General features: G+C 39.5%; 1 protein-coding gene across 5 annotated transcripts in view; it reads right to left on the bottom strand.

Annotated features, from left to right (window-relative positions):
* Positions 1–17,490, bottom strand: part of SORCS1 (sortilin related VPS10 domain containing receptor 1) — a 515,429-nt gene that overhangs the window by 88,711 nt on the left and 409,228 nt on the right. For all 5 annotated transcript variants that reach the window (XM_084757893.1, XM_084757894.1, XM_084757897.1 and 2 more), the window contains exons 11-14: positions 12,014–12,116; positions 11,673–11,749; positions 2,240–2,331; positions 571–678 (exon numbers count right to left, since the gene is read on the bottom strand). In XM_084757893.1, the coding sequence (XP_084614019.1) occupies positions 571–678; positions 2,240–2,331; positions 11,673–11,749; positions 12,014–12,116 (380 nt within the window). The remainder of the gene's footprint in view (positions 1–570; positions 679–2,239; positions 2,332–11,672; positions 11,750–12,013; positions 12,117–17,490) is intronic.

Below are 17,490 nucleotides of genomic sequence, written 5' to 3'. Positions count from 1 at the left end.
TTGTTAAGTGAGGAGGCTTAAACACGTGTTAATTGTTCTCTTTGATTTGGATCAACTATGGAATTACCTTTCCATGTTTTCCATGGCCAATTTTCTAAGAGAAGGGACTATCAGTTTCATACTACAAATTACTTTTCAGATAAGAATGAGTGTAAATGCAGCTTTGCAAAACCAGTTGTCCTCTTAGTTTCCTTAACATGTCTCACAATTATGTAAGGCAATGGAAAATCATAAGCCAGGGAAAATGAAATGCCATGGTCTTAAAGATTTCTACATATTTAGTCTGCATATTATCATTACATTTAAAAAATATATAGCTTTATTTTCTATTAAGACAGGCCTTGTTACTTTACCTAAACTTATTGACCACAGAAAGACAAGATCACAGCTCTTTTCCTACCATCCCTCAGCCTGTGCCTTTTTCTTCTTGGCTCAAAATTCTTGAAGTCAGATGTATGAACACTGCTAACACCTCTCAAACTATCAGCACAAATCCAACAGGCTCAGCTGCAGAACACCTCTCTATATGTGCTGTGCCATCGTAAGAAGGGATTACAGCATACCACTTACGTCATGATTAGTGTCTCTTCTCCAGGCTCCCCCAGAACCCCATCCACAAACAGTGGAATGGATGTGAAACTGTATTTGCTCCAAGATCTCCCTTCATCAAAGCTCAACCTAGCGGCAGAACAATTTTACAGTTATAACATCTCAGGGGGAAAAGGTATAACTCTGGGTAAGGAAAGATGCTAGTTACCAGTGAGAAAATAATAACAAAGTGAGACTTAATTACAGATAAATAACTTCATTATATCAAAAGACAGGAATAGAGATACTTAAGCTACTATAACCAGACATATTGAGACATGTATAAGAGAGAGCCATGTGAAAAGAGAATAATCTAATGGCAGGAAATAATTTACATATTGTTAAATTCTTAAACTTCATGGGATTATCTCTAAATCTGCGGTGTCTTATTGGTGTTACTGGGCATAGACAGCCTTGCAAGTTTGACAAAACTGACAAAATCATCTCTAAGTGACCAGCCTATAACCAAATGCTATTTACACTCCATGAATCCTTGTTGACCTCACGGACTAGAAGAATAGGCAGCTGAGGACAAGAGAAGTCTGGCGGTCTGCTGTAATATAAATGTGTGTGTTCTCTTCAGAGAACATATGCTAAAAATTAAACCACAAATAGCACTGGGATATGAATACTTGGAGAGAAGTGAGATTGGAAGGATAGAGACCTCTGGAATGGAACTGTTGTGTTAACAGAAACTGCCTTGGATTGCCCTGTTCTTTTGGCCATGTGGAAACCAAGTGACAAGGCACCATTTAGGAATCTGAAAGTGGTTCCTCAGCAGACTTGGACTTGGCCAGCACTTTTTATTTTGTGCTTCTAGGTCACAAAACCATTCAATACATTTCGGTTGCTTATGAGTTATCTTCTTTACAGTGTTTGAATATAGCAACCTGAGCACCGAATAAGATAGCTGCACAGGAGGACATGTTTTACTCTTTCTCTGAAGATATCTTTCCTCAAGAGCCACATCTTGAGGAGCAATCTTTTGCAGTTTTCTCCTGAGGTCATTAATATAATGAAAGGCGGAAGAAAAACCAGATTTTAGACTTTTCACAAGCTTAATATGGAGAGGACCACGTCTAAATACGAATGAAGAAGCTTGTTGGAAACCCCTGTAGACATTAGGCTTTGCACATGCTTTAGTACAAGACACAGGTATGTTTTCCCATTGTTACCTCATTAAAGGGAGCTAAGGAAGTCACACAGGTAACACAGGATAGGAGCAGAATTGTCGTGACCTACAAATCTCTGTGTGGGATGAACAAAGCTGTGTAGAAACTCAACTTCATGAAACGCTCTTTGGGATGAGTGATTACAAGTACTGTTGCTGCTTAGAGATTATGAGAGATTAAATGTGGCTGTCCCAGGCATGGTGCTGAGGAACTAAGGAAATGATACAGACATTGTCACACTTGAAATCCGTAATGCAGTTGCTCTCTTAGGAGCAGAAACACTTACCCACGCTTCCGTTTTGCCCACAACTTCCCCCTCTCAAAAAACTTAGGCCACAAAGTAATTTCAACAGAACAAACATTAAGTTATGTACTAGTAGTTGTTGGTAGCTAGAACAGCCTAGTCACATGATTCAGAGACTGGTTCTGATGAACATAAGCGACCACCTGCATTTTTCCTAAGCTGGAAGCACCCTTACCAAAGGTGTCGAATTGGGAGAGACGTGTGCTTCATAGCAACCAGGACGCCACCTTGATCTAGGTACAAAATGCTATGCTCTTCTTCAAAGATCTGGGTGAGAAACAAGAAACAGAGGCATACATCACATCTGTACCTGGTGACCAGGGTACACAGAATCAGTCTGCATAGAAAGATTAAAATATCCCTCATAGAAATAAGTTTCCCTAAATGACTGAGAAAATGCAAGCAATAAAACAATGCTCCTCAACATGGGCTCCCTTACCACTGATAGGATATAAAAGAACTTTATAGTTCTACAAAGTAAATCTTAAGCATAAACAGTATATATTAATGTTTGTAGTCTCTTATATCTGTGACAGCACTTATCAGTTGCTGCCTCTGAAAATGATGTTAGAACACTGGGAAACTGAAGAGAATATCCATGTCCAGATGGAGGGAAACCTGGAGACAGTTTAGTACAATATTCCCATTGTATCCATAGAGTAAGCATGCTCAGATAGCTGACGGATCCAAGATGGTGGTGCTGATCACACACTGAATCTGATCAGCAGGAAAGCAGTGACCTAAGGACCAAACAGAGAGCTACAAAACATCAGTGCCAGTGCAGGGGGGGGGTTTCCCTCGTGAGAGGGGTCCACACTGTGGACCACATGAGTCCAGCTTCAGGCCACCTAGGTAATACATAGAAAAGTCTTCAAAGTCGAAATACTTGCCTGTCTGTGTGGCACCCATGCTCTCTGTATCAGACAGAACTGAGGGCCAAAAAACACCAGTGTCTGGGCCTTCTAGCCCAGAGGAGACCCCTATGATCTGGAATGCAAGTGGATCTGACCTCAGGTAACCCAACCAATCCACAGGAAGTTCCTCAGTGCCTGCAGGCTTGTGCACATTCTCCACAGAACACCAGTGTCTGAGTCTCCCTGCTGATGGGGACACCATGGTGTGAACATGGGTGGGCCTGAGCTTAGGTCTCCTGGCTGGTCCACAGAAAGTTCCCAGGTCTGACTGCAGGTCACTCTCCTGATCCTTGATCCTTGAAGGTGAGGAATCTCAAACAATAGCCATTCACTATGAGCTGCTCTCAGCAGCTAATGAAAGACACCAGAAACTATCACCCAACACCAGAGACAAACAGATGGCTAACAGCCAGCTTAAAACACAAACAACAAAAGCCCAAATAATATGGCATCTCCAGAACCCAGTTACCCCAAGACAATCAGCCTTGGACATTTTAACACAACTGAAACATAAGAAAATGACCTAGAATCTTTCCATATAAAGATGATAATGGATGAAATGAAAAAAAAATCTGTAAAGAAACACAAGAAGATTTCCTTGTTTTTAAGATTTCTTTGTTTTTAATAGCTGAGTAGTATTCCGTACTATAAATGAACCACAGTTTCTTTGTCCATTCTTCGACTGAGGGACAGCTAGTTGTTTCCAGATTCTGGCTATTATGAATAAGGCTGATTTAAACATAGTTAAGCAAAAGTTCTTGCTGTGTGATGGAGCATCTTTTGGGTATATGTCAAGGAGTGGAATAGCTGGTGGATGGAACTACAGATGATGACCCTGAGTGACATAACCCAGACCCTGAAAGACACACATGGTGTATACTCACTTATAAGTGGATATTAGCCCAACGTGAATGTCCCATGAGAGTCTTAACTCAGTGGGAGATTAGGACAGATGCTAGAACTCACTAGCATCCAGGTGAGAGGGATATGGAAGAATGGGGAGATAGAAAGACCCAGAGGGAATGGGTCCCCACAAGAAGACCATCAAGGCTGGCAGATCTGGACTCAGGGGCCCTGCACAAACTGCTCTACCAACCAAGGACAATGCACACAGTAAACCTAGAGCCCCTGTTCAGATCTAACCAATGGACAGCTCATTCTCCATGGTTGTAAGGAAGAGCAGGGACTGCTTCTGGCATGAACTCTAGTGCTAACAATTGGATTACTTCCCTTTGGTGGGGAGGCCTGGTGGCACTCAGAGGAAGGGGAAGCAGGCTACCATGATGAGACCTGATAGGCTATGATTATATAGTGAAGGAGGAGGTCCCCTTCTGTCACAGGTCTAGGAGAAAGGAACAGGGTGAAAAAGAGAGAAGGGGGAATGGGAAGATACAAGTGAGGGGATAACAATCAGGATGTGATCTGAATAAATTATTTAAAAACATAAAAAATATATAATAAAATATTCAAAAAAGAAAGAAATACAAGAAAATAAGGCCAAAAATATTGAGGCCCTTAGAGAAGTCATGACAGAGGCCTATAGGGAGGAAAGGAATAAATCACTGGATGAAGTTAAGGAAAATAGATCAGAAGATGAAAATGGAAATAATAATAAAAGGACAAACTGAGGAAAGCATGGAAAGAGAGAACTTAGAGGGGGAAAAAAAACAAGAACTGCTAAGCATTGTCAAAAAAATACAAGATATAGAAAAAAAGAAAGAATCTCAGGTGTGGAAAATACAATGGAAGAATTTGATGCAAATATAAAAGAAAATGATAAAACTAAAAAAATTCCTAACACAAAACATCCAAGAAATGAAGGACACCATGAAAAGACATAATTAAGCACCCTTATTAAATAATTGGAATTGAGGAAAGAGAAGGTGGCCAGCTTCAAGGCCCATAAAATATGTTCAAGAAAGTAATAGAAGAAAAATTTCCCGGAGCTGGGCTTGCTAGTGCACACCTTTAATCCCAGCACTTGGGAGACAGAGGCAGGCAGATCACTGTGAGGTGGAGGCCAGCCTGGTCCACAAAGTGAGTCTAGGACAACCAAGGCTACACAGAGAAGCCTATGCTGGGAAAAAAAAAGAAGAAAATAATTTCCCCAATTAAAAAAGAGAGATGCTTATACAAGAGGCCTAACAAACACCAACTACAGTAGAGCAGAATATAAAATCTTCCTGCTACATAATTATCAAAACACTAAATATACAGAACAAAAATATATATTAAAAGAGGCAAGGGAAAAAAAGATCAAGTAACATAAAATGGCAAACTTACCAGAATCACATCCAACTTTTGAGTAGAAACCATAAAAGCCAGAAGGGCCTGTGAAGATTTCTTGTAAATACTAAGACACCACAGATTCCAGTCCATACTACTAGACCCAGCAAAACTTTCAATAACCATAGGTGGAGAAAAGAAGATATTCCATGAAAAAATAAATTTAAACCATGCCTATCCACAAACACAGCTGTACAGAAGAAACTAAAAAGAAAACTCCAACCTAAGGAGGCTAACTATGCCCAGGGAAAACACCTTAAATAGATAACTTCACTTTAGCAAAACAAAAATTAGACAAGCACAAAAACACATTACCACAACTAACATCAAAATAAAAGGACCTCACATTACCAGTCATTAATCTCTTTCAATATCAATGGTTTCAACTTTCCAATAAAGAGAAACAGACTAACAGAATGGATGAGTAAACAGGACCCAACATCCTGCTGCATACAAGAATCACACCTCAGCAACAAAGATAGATATAACTTGAGAATAAAGGGATAGAAGAAGGTCTTCCAAGCAAATGGACACAAGAAACAAGCTGGGGTGGTCATTCTAATATCTAATAAAACAGACATCCAAAGAAAACTAATAAAAACAAAATAAGGAAGGACCTTCATACTCATCAAAGAAAAACTCAAGCAAGATGACATCACAATTCTGAACATCTATGCTCCAAATATAAGGGCACCCACATATGTAAAAAAAGCATTAATAAAGTTTAAATCACACATCAATACACACCCATTAATAGTGAGAGACTTCAACACTTGCCTCTCACCAAATGATATGTCAATGAAACAAAAGATAATCCAAGAAATAACGACATAACAGATGTCATAAATCAAATGGATATAACAGATATCTACAGAACTTTTCACACAAACACAAAAGATTATATGTTCCATTCAACACCTCATGGAACCTTCTCCAAAACTGGTCATATAGTAGGTCACAAAGTAAGACTTAACAGATACAAGAAGATTGAAACACCTTGTATCCTATCATACCATCATGGACTATAGCTGGACCTCAACAACAACGGAAATAACAAAAAATCCTACACACACATGGCAACTGAACAACTCTCCACTCAATGACAATTGGGTCAGGGAAGAAATAGAAAGAAATTTAGCACTTCCTTAAGTTCAATGAAAATGAAAGTACAACATATGCAAGCTTATGGGACTCAAAGAAAGCAGTACTAAGAGGAAAGTTTATAGCACTAAATGCTTTCATAAAGAGATTGAAAACATCTCATACAAACAACTTGATGGCACATCTGAAGGCTTTCAGGAAAAGAGAGAGAGAGAGAGAGAGAGAGAGAGAGAGAGAGAGAGAGAGAGAGAGAGAGAAACATACCCAAGAGGAGTACATAACTAGAAATAATCAAACACCGGGTCAAAATAAATAAATTAGAAACAAAGAGAATAATACAAAGAATTAACAAAACCAGGACTGAATCTTTGAGAAAATAAACAAGATAGACACATTCTTAGCCAAACAAACTAAAAGGCAGAAAGTCACTATCCAAATGAACAAAATCAGAAATGAAAATGGAGACATAAAAAGAGGCACCAAGGGAACCCAAAGAATCATTAGGTCTTACTTCAAAAGCGTGTATTCCACAAAATTTGAAAATCTAAATGAAATGAAATTTTTTCTTGATAGATTCCACTTACCAATGTGGAATCAAGATCAGGTAAACAAATTAAATAGTCCTATATCACCTGTGGAAATAAAAAGCCATTAAAAGTCTCCCCCTTTCCCCGCAAAAAACAAAGACCAGGGTCAGATATCTCAGACCAGAATTCTGCCAAACCTTCAAAGAAGAACTAATACTGATACTCATCAAACTATTCCACAAAATAAAAATGCATGGAACATAACCAAACTCATTCTATGAGGCCACCATCACCTTAATACCTAAATCACAAAAAGGTCCAACAAAGAAAGAATTTCAGACCAATTCTCTTATGAACACTGATGCAAAAATACTCAATAAAATATTCACAAACTGAATCCAAGACCACATCAAAAATATCATTCACCATGACCAAGTAGGCTTCATCCCAGCCATGCAGGGATGTTTCAATATATGGAAATCCATCAGTGTAATCCACCATATAAACAAATTGAAAGAAAAAACCCACATGATCATCCCCTTGGATGATGAAAAAGCACTTGACAAAAAAAATAACACCTGTTCATGTTTAAAGTCTTAGAGTGATCAATGATTCAAGGCACATACCTAAACACAATAAAGGGTATATACAGCAAGCTAATAGCTAACATCAAACAAAATGAAGAAAAACTCAAAGAAATTTAGCTAAAATCAGGGAAAAGACAAGGCTGACCACTCTCTCCATATCTCTTCAATATATTACTTGAAGTCCTAGCTAGAGCAGTAAGACAACAAAAGGAGATCAGGGAGATCAACATCAGAAGGGTAGAAGTCAAAGCACTGCTATTCAGAGATGATATTTATAGCATACAAAACTGACTCCAATTCCACCAGAGAACTCCTACAGCTAATGAACACTTTTATCAAAGTGGCCAGATACAAAATTACTTTTAAAAATCAGTAGCCCTCCTGTGTACAAATGACAGATGGGCTGAGAAAGAAATTAGGGAAACTACACCTTTCACAATAGCCACTAATCATGTAAAGTGTCTTGGCATAACTCTAACCAAACAAGTGAAAGACTTATATGAAAATAAAACAAAACTTCAAGACTCTGAAGAAAGAAACGGAAGAAGATATCAGAAGGTGGAAGGATTCCCCATGCTCATGGATCGAACAGGGGAATGAACATGGTAAAAATTGGCCATCTTACCAAAAGCAATCTACAAATTCAGTGCAATCCCTATAGAAAATACCTACACAATTCTTTCCAGACCTACAAAGATCAATTCTCAAGTTCATAGTAAAAAACAAAAAAGCCAGAATAGTTAAACAATCCTTTACAATAAAAGATATTCTGGAGCAATCTCCATCTCTGATCTCAAGCTGTACGTTAGAGCAACAGTTATAAAAACAGCATGGTACTGGCATAGAAATAGGCTGGCTCATCCATGGAATTGAATCAAAGACCCAGAAATAAACACATACACCTATGGACACCTGTCACTTGACAAGAAGGCAAAAATCATACAATTGGAAAAAGATAGCATATTCAACAAATGGTGCTGGTCTAACTGGAGGTCTACATGTAGAAAATGTGAATAGATCCATGTTTTCACCCTGCACAAAGCTAGAGTCAAGTGGATTAGAAACTTCAACATAAAACCAGATACACTAAATCTGAAGAAAAAGTAGGGAAGATCCTTGAACTCATTGGCACAGGAGACAACTTCTTGAACAGAACACAAATAGTTTGGCTCTAAGACCAACAGTTAATAAATGGGAACTCATGAAACTCAGACGCTTCTTTAAGGCAAATGACACAGAATAAAATGACAGCTTACAGACTGGAAAAAGATCTTCATCAACCCTACATCTGACAAATGGTTAATATCCAAAATGTATAATGAACTCAAGAAATTAAACACTACAAACCAAATTATCCATTAAAAATGGGGTACAGAGCTAAACAGAATTCTCAAGAGAGGAACATCAAATGGCAGGGAAACACTTAAAGAAATTATCAATGTCCTTAGTTATCAGGGAAATGCAAATCAAAGTTACCCTGAGATTCTATTTTACACCTACCAGAATGGCTGAGATCAAAAATTCAAGTGACAGCACACCCTGGTGAGGATGTGAAGAAAGGAGAACACTCCTTCATTGCTGGTGGGAGTGCAAACGTGTACAACTACTTTGGAAATCAATCTGGTACTTTCTCAGAAAACTAGGAATAGTGCTACCTCAGGACTCAGCTATACCACTCCAGGGCATATACCCAAAAGATGCTCCACCATACAACAAGGACATTTGCTCAACTTTGTTCATAGCAGCTTTATTAGTAACAGCCAGAATCTGGCTGTCCCTCAGCTGAAGAATGGATAAAGAAACTGTAGTACATTTACACAATCAAAATTTGTAGGCAAACTGATGGAACTAGAAATGATCTTCCTGAGTGAGGTATCCCAGACCCAGGAAGAAACACAAGGTATATACTCACTTATAAGTGGATATTAGCCCAACATAGATGTCTTTTGAAATACTTCATTCAGTGGAGATTTGGGAGAGATGCTGGAACTCACAGCAGGACTCTGGGCAGGGGGTTGAAAGTGGCATGGAAGAGTTGGGGGATGGAAGGACCCAGATGGTTCAGGGAGACAATCAAGGCTGGATGATTTTGATGGGAGGGGGCTACACAAACTGATTCTCTAACTAAGAACAATGCATGCAGAGAAACTAGACCCCCTGTTCACATATAGCCAGTGGTCACCTCATTCTCCAAGGCTGTTGGGTAGCAGAGACTGCCTCTGACATGAACTCTGTTACTTGCAATTTGATCACTTCCCATTGGTGGGGAGGCCCTGTGGGCACACAGAGGAAGGAGAAGCAAGCTATCCAGATGAGACCAGATAGGCTGTGGTCAGACAGTAGAGGAGGAGGGTCTCCCCAGTCAGAGGTCTAGGTGTGGGGAATAGGGGAGAAGAGGGAGGGAGGGTAGGATAATATGGGGGTGTAAGATAAATAAATTATAATAAAAAAGAATGCTCAGATAGCAACATGTGAGAGTGGGGTTCCCTGAACTCTGTTTCCCTATTCCAACGTTGTTACCTAATTATCTGAAATTCCCAACTTAATCAAAGAAATGTTTTCTCATTTGACTCATCGATGAACTTCCAAGTTACAAACCGTTCTATCAAGATAAAATTGTCAACTTTGGTCACCTTTATAACTGAGTCTTTCATAAGATGTGGAAAAAAGAATTTAAAGCAAAATGGAGACATTTTGGAAAGAGTTTCATCTCTAAATTCTTCTATACAAGATGTGTTCTATGTTCTCAGTTTAAATGCTACAATGGACTCCTCTGAACTTACACTCCAGATAATTTGTCATTTGATTTCTTTCTTTCTTTCTTTCTTTCTTTCTTTCTTTCTTTCTTTCTTTCTTTCTTTCTTTCTCTCTCTCTGTCTCTCTCTCTCTCTGTCTCTCTCTCTGTCTCTCTCTCTGTCTCTCTCTGTCTCTCTCTGTCTCTCTCTGTCTCTCTCTGTCTCTCTCTCTCTCTCTCTCTCTCTCTCTCTCTCTCTCACACACACACACACACACACACACACACCACACCATACACACACACACACACACACACACACACACACACACACACACCACACCACACCATACACACATACCACACGTGAAGCTGGAGATACCAGTGGTCATGAATTTCAGGGTGTGAGTACTGGGGAACCCAACTTGAGCCCTTCGAAGTGCAGAAAGGAGTTTAACCAGTCACATGCTTTTGAGCCTCATTAATTCTTATACACAACACATGACCCCAGCCTATAGCAGGAGAAAGTTCTATGCCTTGGTTAGGGTCAGGAGAAAGGAAATGGAATCTTGACATTATTCACCAAATATTTCTTTAGAATTGGTCATCTTCTTTCAAATCCCCCAAGTTTCTTCTCTGTCACTTTTTGTCAAATATGCAAATACTATTGAGGGTTTAAAACTAAGCATGAGCTCTGGGCTATCACATCTAGCTCTGCTATAAAATTCCAAACAAAGGGAACTAATTGTTAAGTATGATTACCTGTGCATTAGATTTCAATTTACAGTCGAGTTACTGTATGATAATTAAGCCCCAGAGGCTTATTTAAACATATTTATTGAGGTGTAACAGTCATACATTAGGCTTATACCTTGTTATGATAACTAAACCTCATTAAATGACTGCTCTATAAGCTGTTGAAATCTAATTTTCATTCAGAAGAAAGGCAATAAGCAGTTAAGCTAAGCACATTGGTTTGAAGTGATTCCACTTGTATTTATTGAACATATGCAGTCTGATAGTTATTACTGTCATTTACATGTGAGACTTAAACATTCCAGAATACCACCTGTGTGATGGCTATTTTTGTTTCTCTTTGAGACTAGGAGAACTTATAAAGAGAGCTTAGCTTTATGTTTGAAATCCACCCTGCAGGATTGATGTTTCTTATATGATAGACTCAGGGTTTCTATTTTCTTTTGCATTAAAATCCTTTCCACTTGACTGGAGATGTGTTTATGCATGGACTGTTGATAAGATGTATCTTTATCAAAGGATAAAATATCAACCTGCATGAGCTTGGCATGATTCATTTTAAACTTGCATTAAAAAAGAAGGATAAAACACATTATTCATGTCAGGACTTATGTACAATGCTACCTTTAGATTTCTAGATTTGAAATAAGTTAGACAATTATGGCATTAGAACTTTATCAGTGCAAGCCAGGTATTTTCTTACCTGCCGCCAAGTGTTCCCTGCATCAGAAGAGACAAACATGCTGATATCGCTGTCAGACAATTCAGAGCCTATATTACCTAGAAAGAGTGCATGCCATTAGCAGGAGGAACTTTCTGAAAAGGATGAGAACAAATCACATCATCAGTTGGCACTGCCTGAGAAGAATTTCAACTGCAAACTTTTTGTCTAAGCAGGAATTTTCAGTAGACTCACTTCAGGGTCAATGGTTGAGGTGCTTTTCAGAAATATTTATAGCTTGCTCATTAAATTCCAAGCGCAGATGTCTAGTTTCTTAAAATAAACACATGTGTAATAGCAAGCAAAGCATACACTCTCCTTACCTGATGCAACTATGATACTTGGGGCTGTGTCTCTGCTGGCAATGATCCCAGATGTGTAGGGATTCTCAGAGACTTTCAGATGAAGGTGTAGTGAACAATATGGCTAGGAAGAAGAGAGCCAAATATCATATGTGCACAAAATAAAAACAGACATTTTAACCTCTAGAGATAGACACTCTGCAGCAAATTCAGGGTCAACCTAGTCATCAGAGTAAGTCCCAGGCATGCCTAGAGGGACTCTGTCCAATTTAAAAACAAAACACACATATACACACCACCCCGACAACAACAACAACAATAACAACAATATAACCAAAAGGCCTAAATCTGTCTGTCTATCCACCCATCTACTAATCCACTCTGCCTTCCATTATGAATAGATTCTATTATCCACCTACTGTACTGTGCCCACCCATCCACCAACCCAACATTATTACTTTCACACATGTCTAGTGTCAACCAAGTATATGGCAGCTTTCTGGTGGATAAAAAAGAAAACACCTGCAATGACAATTCTAATTTACTTACATTATAGTTAGTATGATAAACATTTTAATAACTGTAAGATACTAGGTAGAACTCATAAAATAATTATAATCAAAATTTGGATTCTGTCGTTACAAAGGTTTTTTAATGGACATGTTATCTTTCCACTGATTACTGGGTAAAGAAAGTATTTCAATGTTCATAAGAAGGATAGAAACAGATCTCCAAGATGGAGGTACACATCGCACAAGGTGTCTGGGTAGGAGGACTGCAGTGACAGCCTGAGAAGCAAACAAGAGATGGGGCTGAGGACTCCAAAACTTCATCATCTTTTTTTCCCCAGGTGTGAGCCCATGGGTGCAGGGAACTAGCAGTTCCAGTCTCTAGTCCGCACAGTTATTCCCGCAGTCCCAGGGAAAGCTGCTGAGTTCCAGGGCACATGGATCCAGCCTCTGGCCACCTAACTCCTGGCATCTAGGAAAATGGTTCCAGCCTCAGGTCCACAGCTCTACCCATCTCCCTGAGGAGACCAGCCAGACCTCAGGAGTATACAGGATCTCCCTCCAAGATGATGGTGCCCAACATGAACAGTATCTGGGCAGCTTGAGCTCAGAGACTATGAAACTAGTGAGTAAGTGGTAGGGCTGCTAGCTTTGGGAGTTACCCCTGAGAGTGCAGGGCTCCTGGGTTCCTGAGGAGACCTGCTGGTCCTCAGGATCATACATTCTGGACAGCTCCATTCCAATTCTCTTCCTATGAGTCTTACTGGTCCACAGCCACCTAAAGAGAATGGCAGGCTTATTCCCTAAGATCCAGCAGCCAGTCCACAAATGTACTCAAGCATCCCTAGGGCTGTCCCAAGACTATTCAGTTTCCTCTCTAGGGCTCTTCCCATATCCCTAAGATATCCAGTGGGCACCAGGAACAAACAGCCAATGCCAGAAACAACGAGTTGGATAAAGGCCAGCATAAGAGCACTATCATCAAAAGCCATGGCAAAACGGATCCACCAGAACCCAGATATCCCACTGCAAACAGCCCTGGATACCCGAACACAACTGAAATACAAGAAAATGACATAAAATCTGTGCTTATGAAGATGACAGAGGCCTTTAAAGAGGAAATAAATAAATCCCTTTAAAAATACAGGAAAATACAATCAAATAGATAGAGACCTTTAAAGACGAAATGAGTAAATAACCTAAAGAAAACCAGGAAAATAAAAACAAATAAGTGAAAGAAATGAATAAAATGCTAGAAACATTATAGAAAACACAAACTGAGTAAATCCTCGAGATGAAAACCTTAGGGAAGAAAACAGGAACTACAAAGGTAAGTAAGCATCATTAACAGAATAAAAGAGATGGAGGAAAGAATTTCAAGGGTAGAAGATACAATTGAAGGAATTGATACATTTGTTAAATAAAATATTAACTCTAAAATATTACTGCACAAAACACCCAAGAAATCAAGGAAAAGATGAACCAAAAATTAATACAATAAAACAAAGGAAATATTGCCAGTTCCAAGGCCCAGAAATTATAGAAAACTGCCCCAACCTAAAAAAAAAAAAGAGATGCCTATAAACATACAAGAGGCCTACAAAATACCAAATAGATTAGACCAGAGAAGGAAATTCCACCACATAATAATCAAAACACTAAATGTACAGAGCAAAGAAAAGGTGTTAAAAGCTTCAAGGGAAAAGACCAAATAATATACAAAAGCAAACCTATCAGAATCACACCTGACTCCTCAACAGACTCTAAATTCCAGAAGGGCTTGGAAAGATGTCTAGTAGACCCTAAGAGACCACAGATGTCAGCCAACCCTACTATCACCAGAAAAACTTTCAATCGCCATAAATGGAGGGAACAAGATATTCCATTACAAACCAAAAACTAAACAATATCTATCCACAAAGCAAGGACTACAGAAGATACTAGAAGGAAACTGCAACTGAAGGAAGCTAATTACACCCAAGAGAACACAGGAAATAAATAACTCCACTGCAGCAAAAACAAAAGAAGAGAAACTTAGAAAAATATGACAACCACCAACATCAAAATAACAGGAACTATCAATCATTGGTCATTAATATGTCTCAACATCAATGGACTTAATTCCCCAATAAAAACTAACAGAATGGCTAACAGACTGGATACCTAAACAGGACCCATCATTCTGACATACAAAATAAATACACCTCAGCAACAAAGATAGATATTACCTCAGAGTCAAGGGCTAGAAAAAGGTTTTCTAAACTAGTGGATTCATGAAGCAAACTGGAGTGGCCATTTTAATATCTAATAAAATAGACTTTCAACAAAAATTAAGCCAAAGAATTAAGGAAGGACAATTCATACTCATCAAGGACACTGTCAACAGAACAAAATGACAGCCTACAGAATTGGAAAAGATCTTTACCAACCCTATATCTGACAGAGGGCTAATATCCAAAATATATAAAGAACTCAATAAATTAAATACCAACAAACAAAAAAGATATAATTAAAAATGAGGTACAGAGCTAAACCAAGAATTCTCAGCAGAGGAGTACTGAATTAAAGAAATGTTCAACATCATTAGTCAACACCTCTGAGATTCAATCTTATACCTACCAGAATGGCTAAAATCAAAAACTCAAGTGGCAGCACATGCTGGCAAGGATGTGGAGAAAGGGAACACTCCTCCATTGCTGGTGGGAATACAGACTTCTACAACCACTTTGGAAATCTATCTGGTGCTTCCTCAGAGAACTGAAAATAGTACTATCTCAAGACCCAGATATATCACTTCTGGGCATATATTCAAAAGATGCTCCACCATACGATAAAAACATTTTCTCAATCATGTTCACAGCAGTTTAATTCCGAATAGCCAGAATCCAGGAAACAACCTGGATGTCCTTCAGCCAAAGAATGAATAAAGAAAATATAGTACATTTACACAATGAAATACCACTCAGCTATTAAAAATAAGGAAATCATGAATTTTGCAGGCAAGTGGATGGAACTGGAAAGGATCATCCTGAGTGAGGTAAAGCAGACCCAGAAAGACACACGTGGTATTTACAAATCACATACCTAAAGGAACTAAGTAGCAATGAGGGCCTAAGGTTGGCCCTCCTTGAATCTCATTCAGATGGAGAAATAGGATAGACAGCAAAGGTGTGTGTGGAGAGGGACCTGGGTAGGAGAGAAGAATGAAGTGGGGATCAGATGTGGGGAAGAGTGGGGAAGAGATGTGAGCGGGCTTGGATGGAGAAGGGAAACTGAGGGTGGAGGTATCACTGAGACAAGCTGGAGACCTGCGACGGGGTAGGGAAGGGAGGATATGGGGGTGACTCTGGCTGGGCTTCCTGGCAGTGGGGGTTAGGAGGGGACTGAAGAGGCCATCTTCTAGATGAACAGGATTTATAGTGGTGGGAGGGAAACACCAATCCCCCTATGAAACCTTCGACCCCAAGGTTTGCCCTGCCTGCAGAATGTGCAGAGATAAAGATAAAGACAGAAGAAAGGTCCAACCAATGTCTGGCCCAAACTGAGATCGACCCCCCACAAGGGAGAGCAAACCCCTGGCATCATTCTGCTATGTTTACAGACAGGAACCTAGCATAAATGCTGCCTGACAGGCTCCATCCAGCAGATGATCGAATCAGATGCTGAGACTCACATCCAAGCATTAGGCAGAGCTCGGAGAGTCCTGTGGAACAGTGGGGAGGGGTCAGTAGAAGTACCTGGAGGGAACAAGAAGGACAACAGAGTCAACTCACCTAGTCACATGGGGGAATACAGAGATGGAAGCACCAACCAAAGAGCATGTATGGCCTGGGCCTAGGCTTCCTACACCTATGTAACCAATGGGCAGTTTGATCTTCATGTGGGTTCCCTAGTAAGTTGAGCGGGTGCTGTCTATGACACGGACCCTGTTGTCCACTTTCAATCACTTCTCCTTATTGGGCTGCCTTGCTTGGTCTTACTGGATGATGATGAGCTCAGTCCTGATAGGAGTTGATGCACTGGGGTGGGTTGGTGGGGGATGCTCCCCCTGTTCTGAGGAGAAGAGGAGGCGGGGTAGGGGGAAAAGGGTGGGAAGGAGGAACCAGGAGGAGGGAGGAGCTGGGGTTGGGATGGAAAATGAATATATGAATTTTTAAAAAGAAAAAAATGATGGAAACGAATAACTTCAAAGATTCTCGATGGTGAGTAAACAAGGACCACTTTGGAATTTAAGACTGGCTTCTAAGAAAAATGGTACAACCTGCAGCAGAGATGGGTAGGTTATGGATTCAGGCAATATGACCAAGATATTTGAGACAAGAGTAATAGCAATAGTAAAGAAAAAGAAGGGATGGATCAAGTACCAAAGGATCGAACCAGCTAAGCCTAAAAGAGCAATGGGACATGACCCTAGAAGGCAGGGACGAGCTGACCTGGGAGGACTTGAAAGAAATCAGTTGGCAGCTCAGTCACTCATAATCCAGGACGTGGTCTCAGCATTAAAAAGTGTACATAAGACATGAAACTGTCCTAATACCTGCAAATAATTGACGCAGTTTTGGCAACAGATTCCATTCATTTTTATGAATGCCTATTAATTGTACAGATGAATTTGTACACATACACACAACACCCTTTAGTCATATTTATCCCTTCTTTTATGCTATCTTGATTTTATTCAGTACAAATATCATTCTTATGGACAAAACAAAATCGTAATAACTATTTTAAATGAAACATTTAGGAATCTGTTTTTCCATGCTTATAACTCTGATTAAGATCACGAAGTTTTCCAAGAATGAATAGTATTTCTTACATGACTGCTGTTTAAAGAATTCCATGTACTGACCTGTCAAGAACACAAGCCTGCGTTTGAACACCCATTTCCTCTCATCTCTCGGGAATGTTACTTTCCAATCTTATTGAACTGTGGTTTGGGAGACACTGATGTACCTCGGTTATTACTTTTATGCTGCCCTATAAGTCTAA

This window comes from Acomys minous, assembly GCF_964271855.1.
Source record: "Acomys minous genome assembly, chromosome: 2".
Taxonomy (NCBI): Eukaryota; Metazoa; Chordata; class Mammalia; order Rodentia; family Muridae; genus Acomys; species Acomys minous.
Note: the sequence above shows the minus strand (reverse complement) of the source record. Positions and strands in the feature narration are given on the sequence as shown.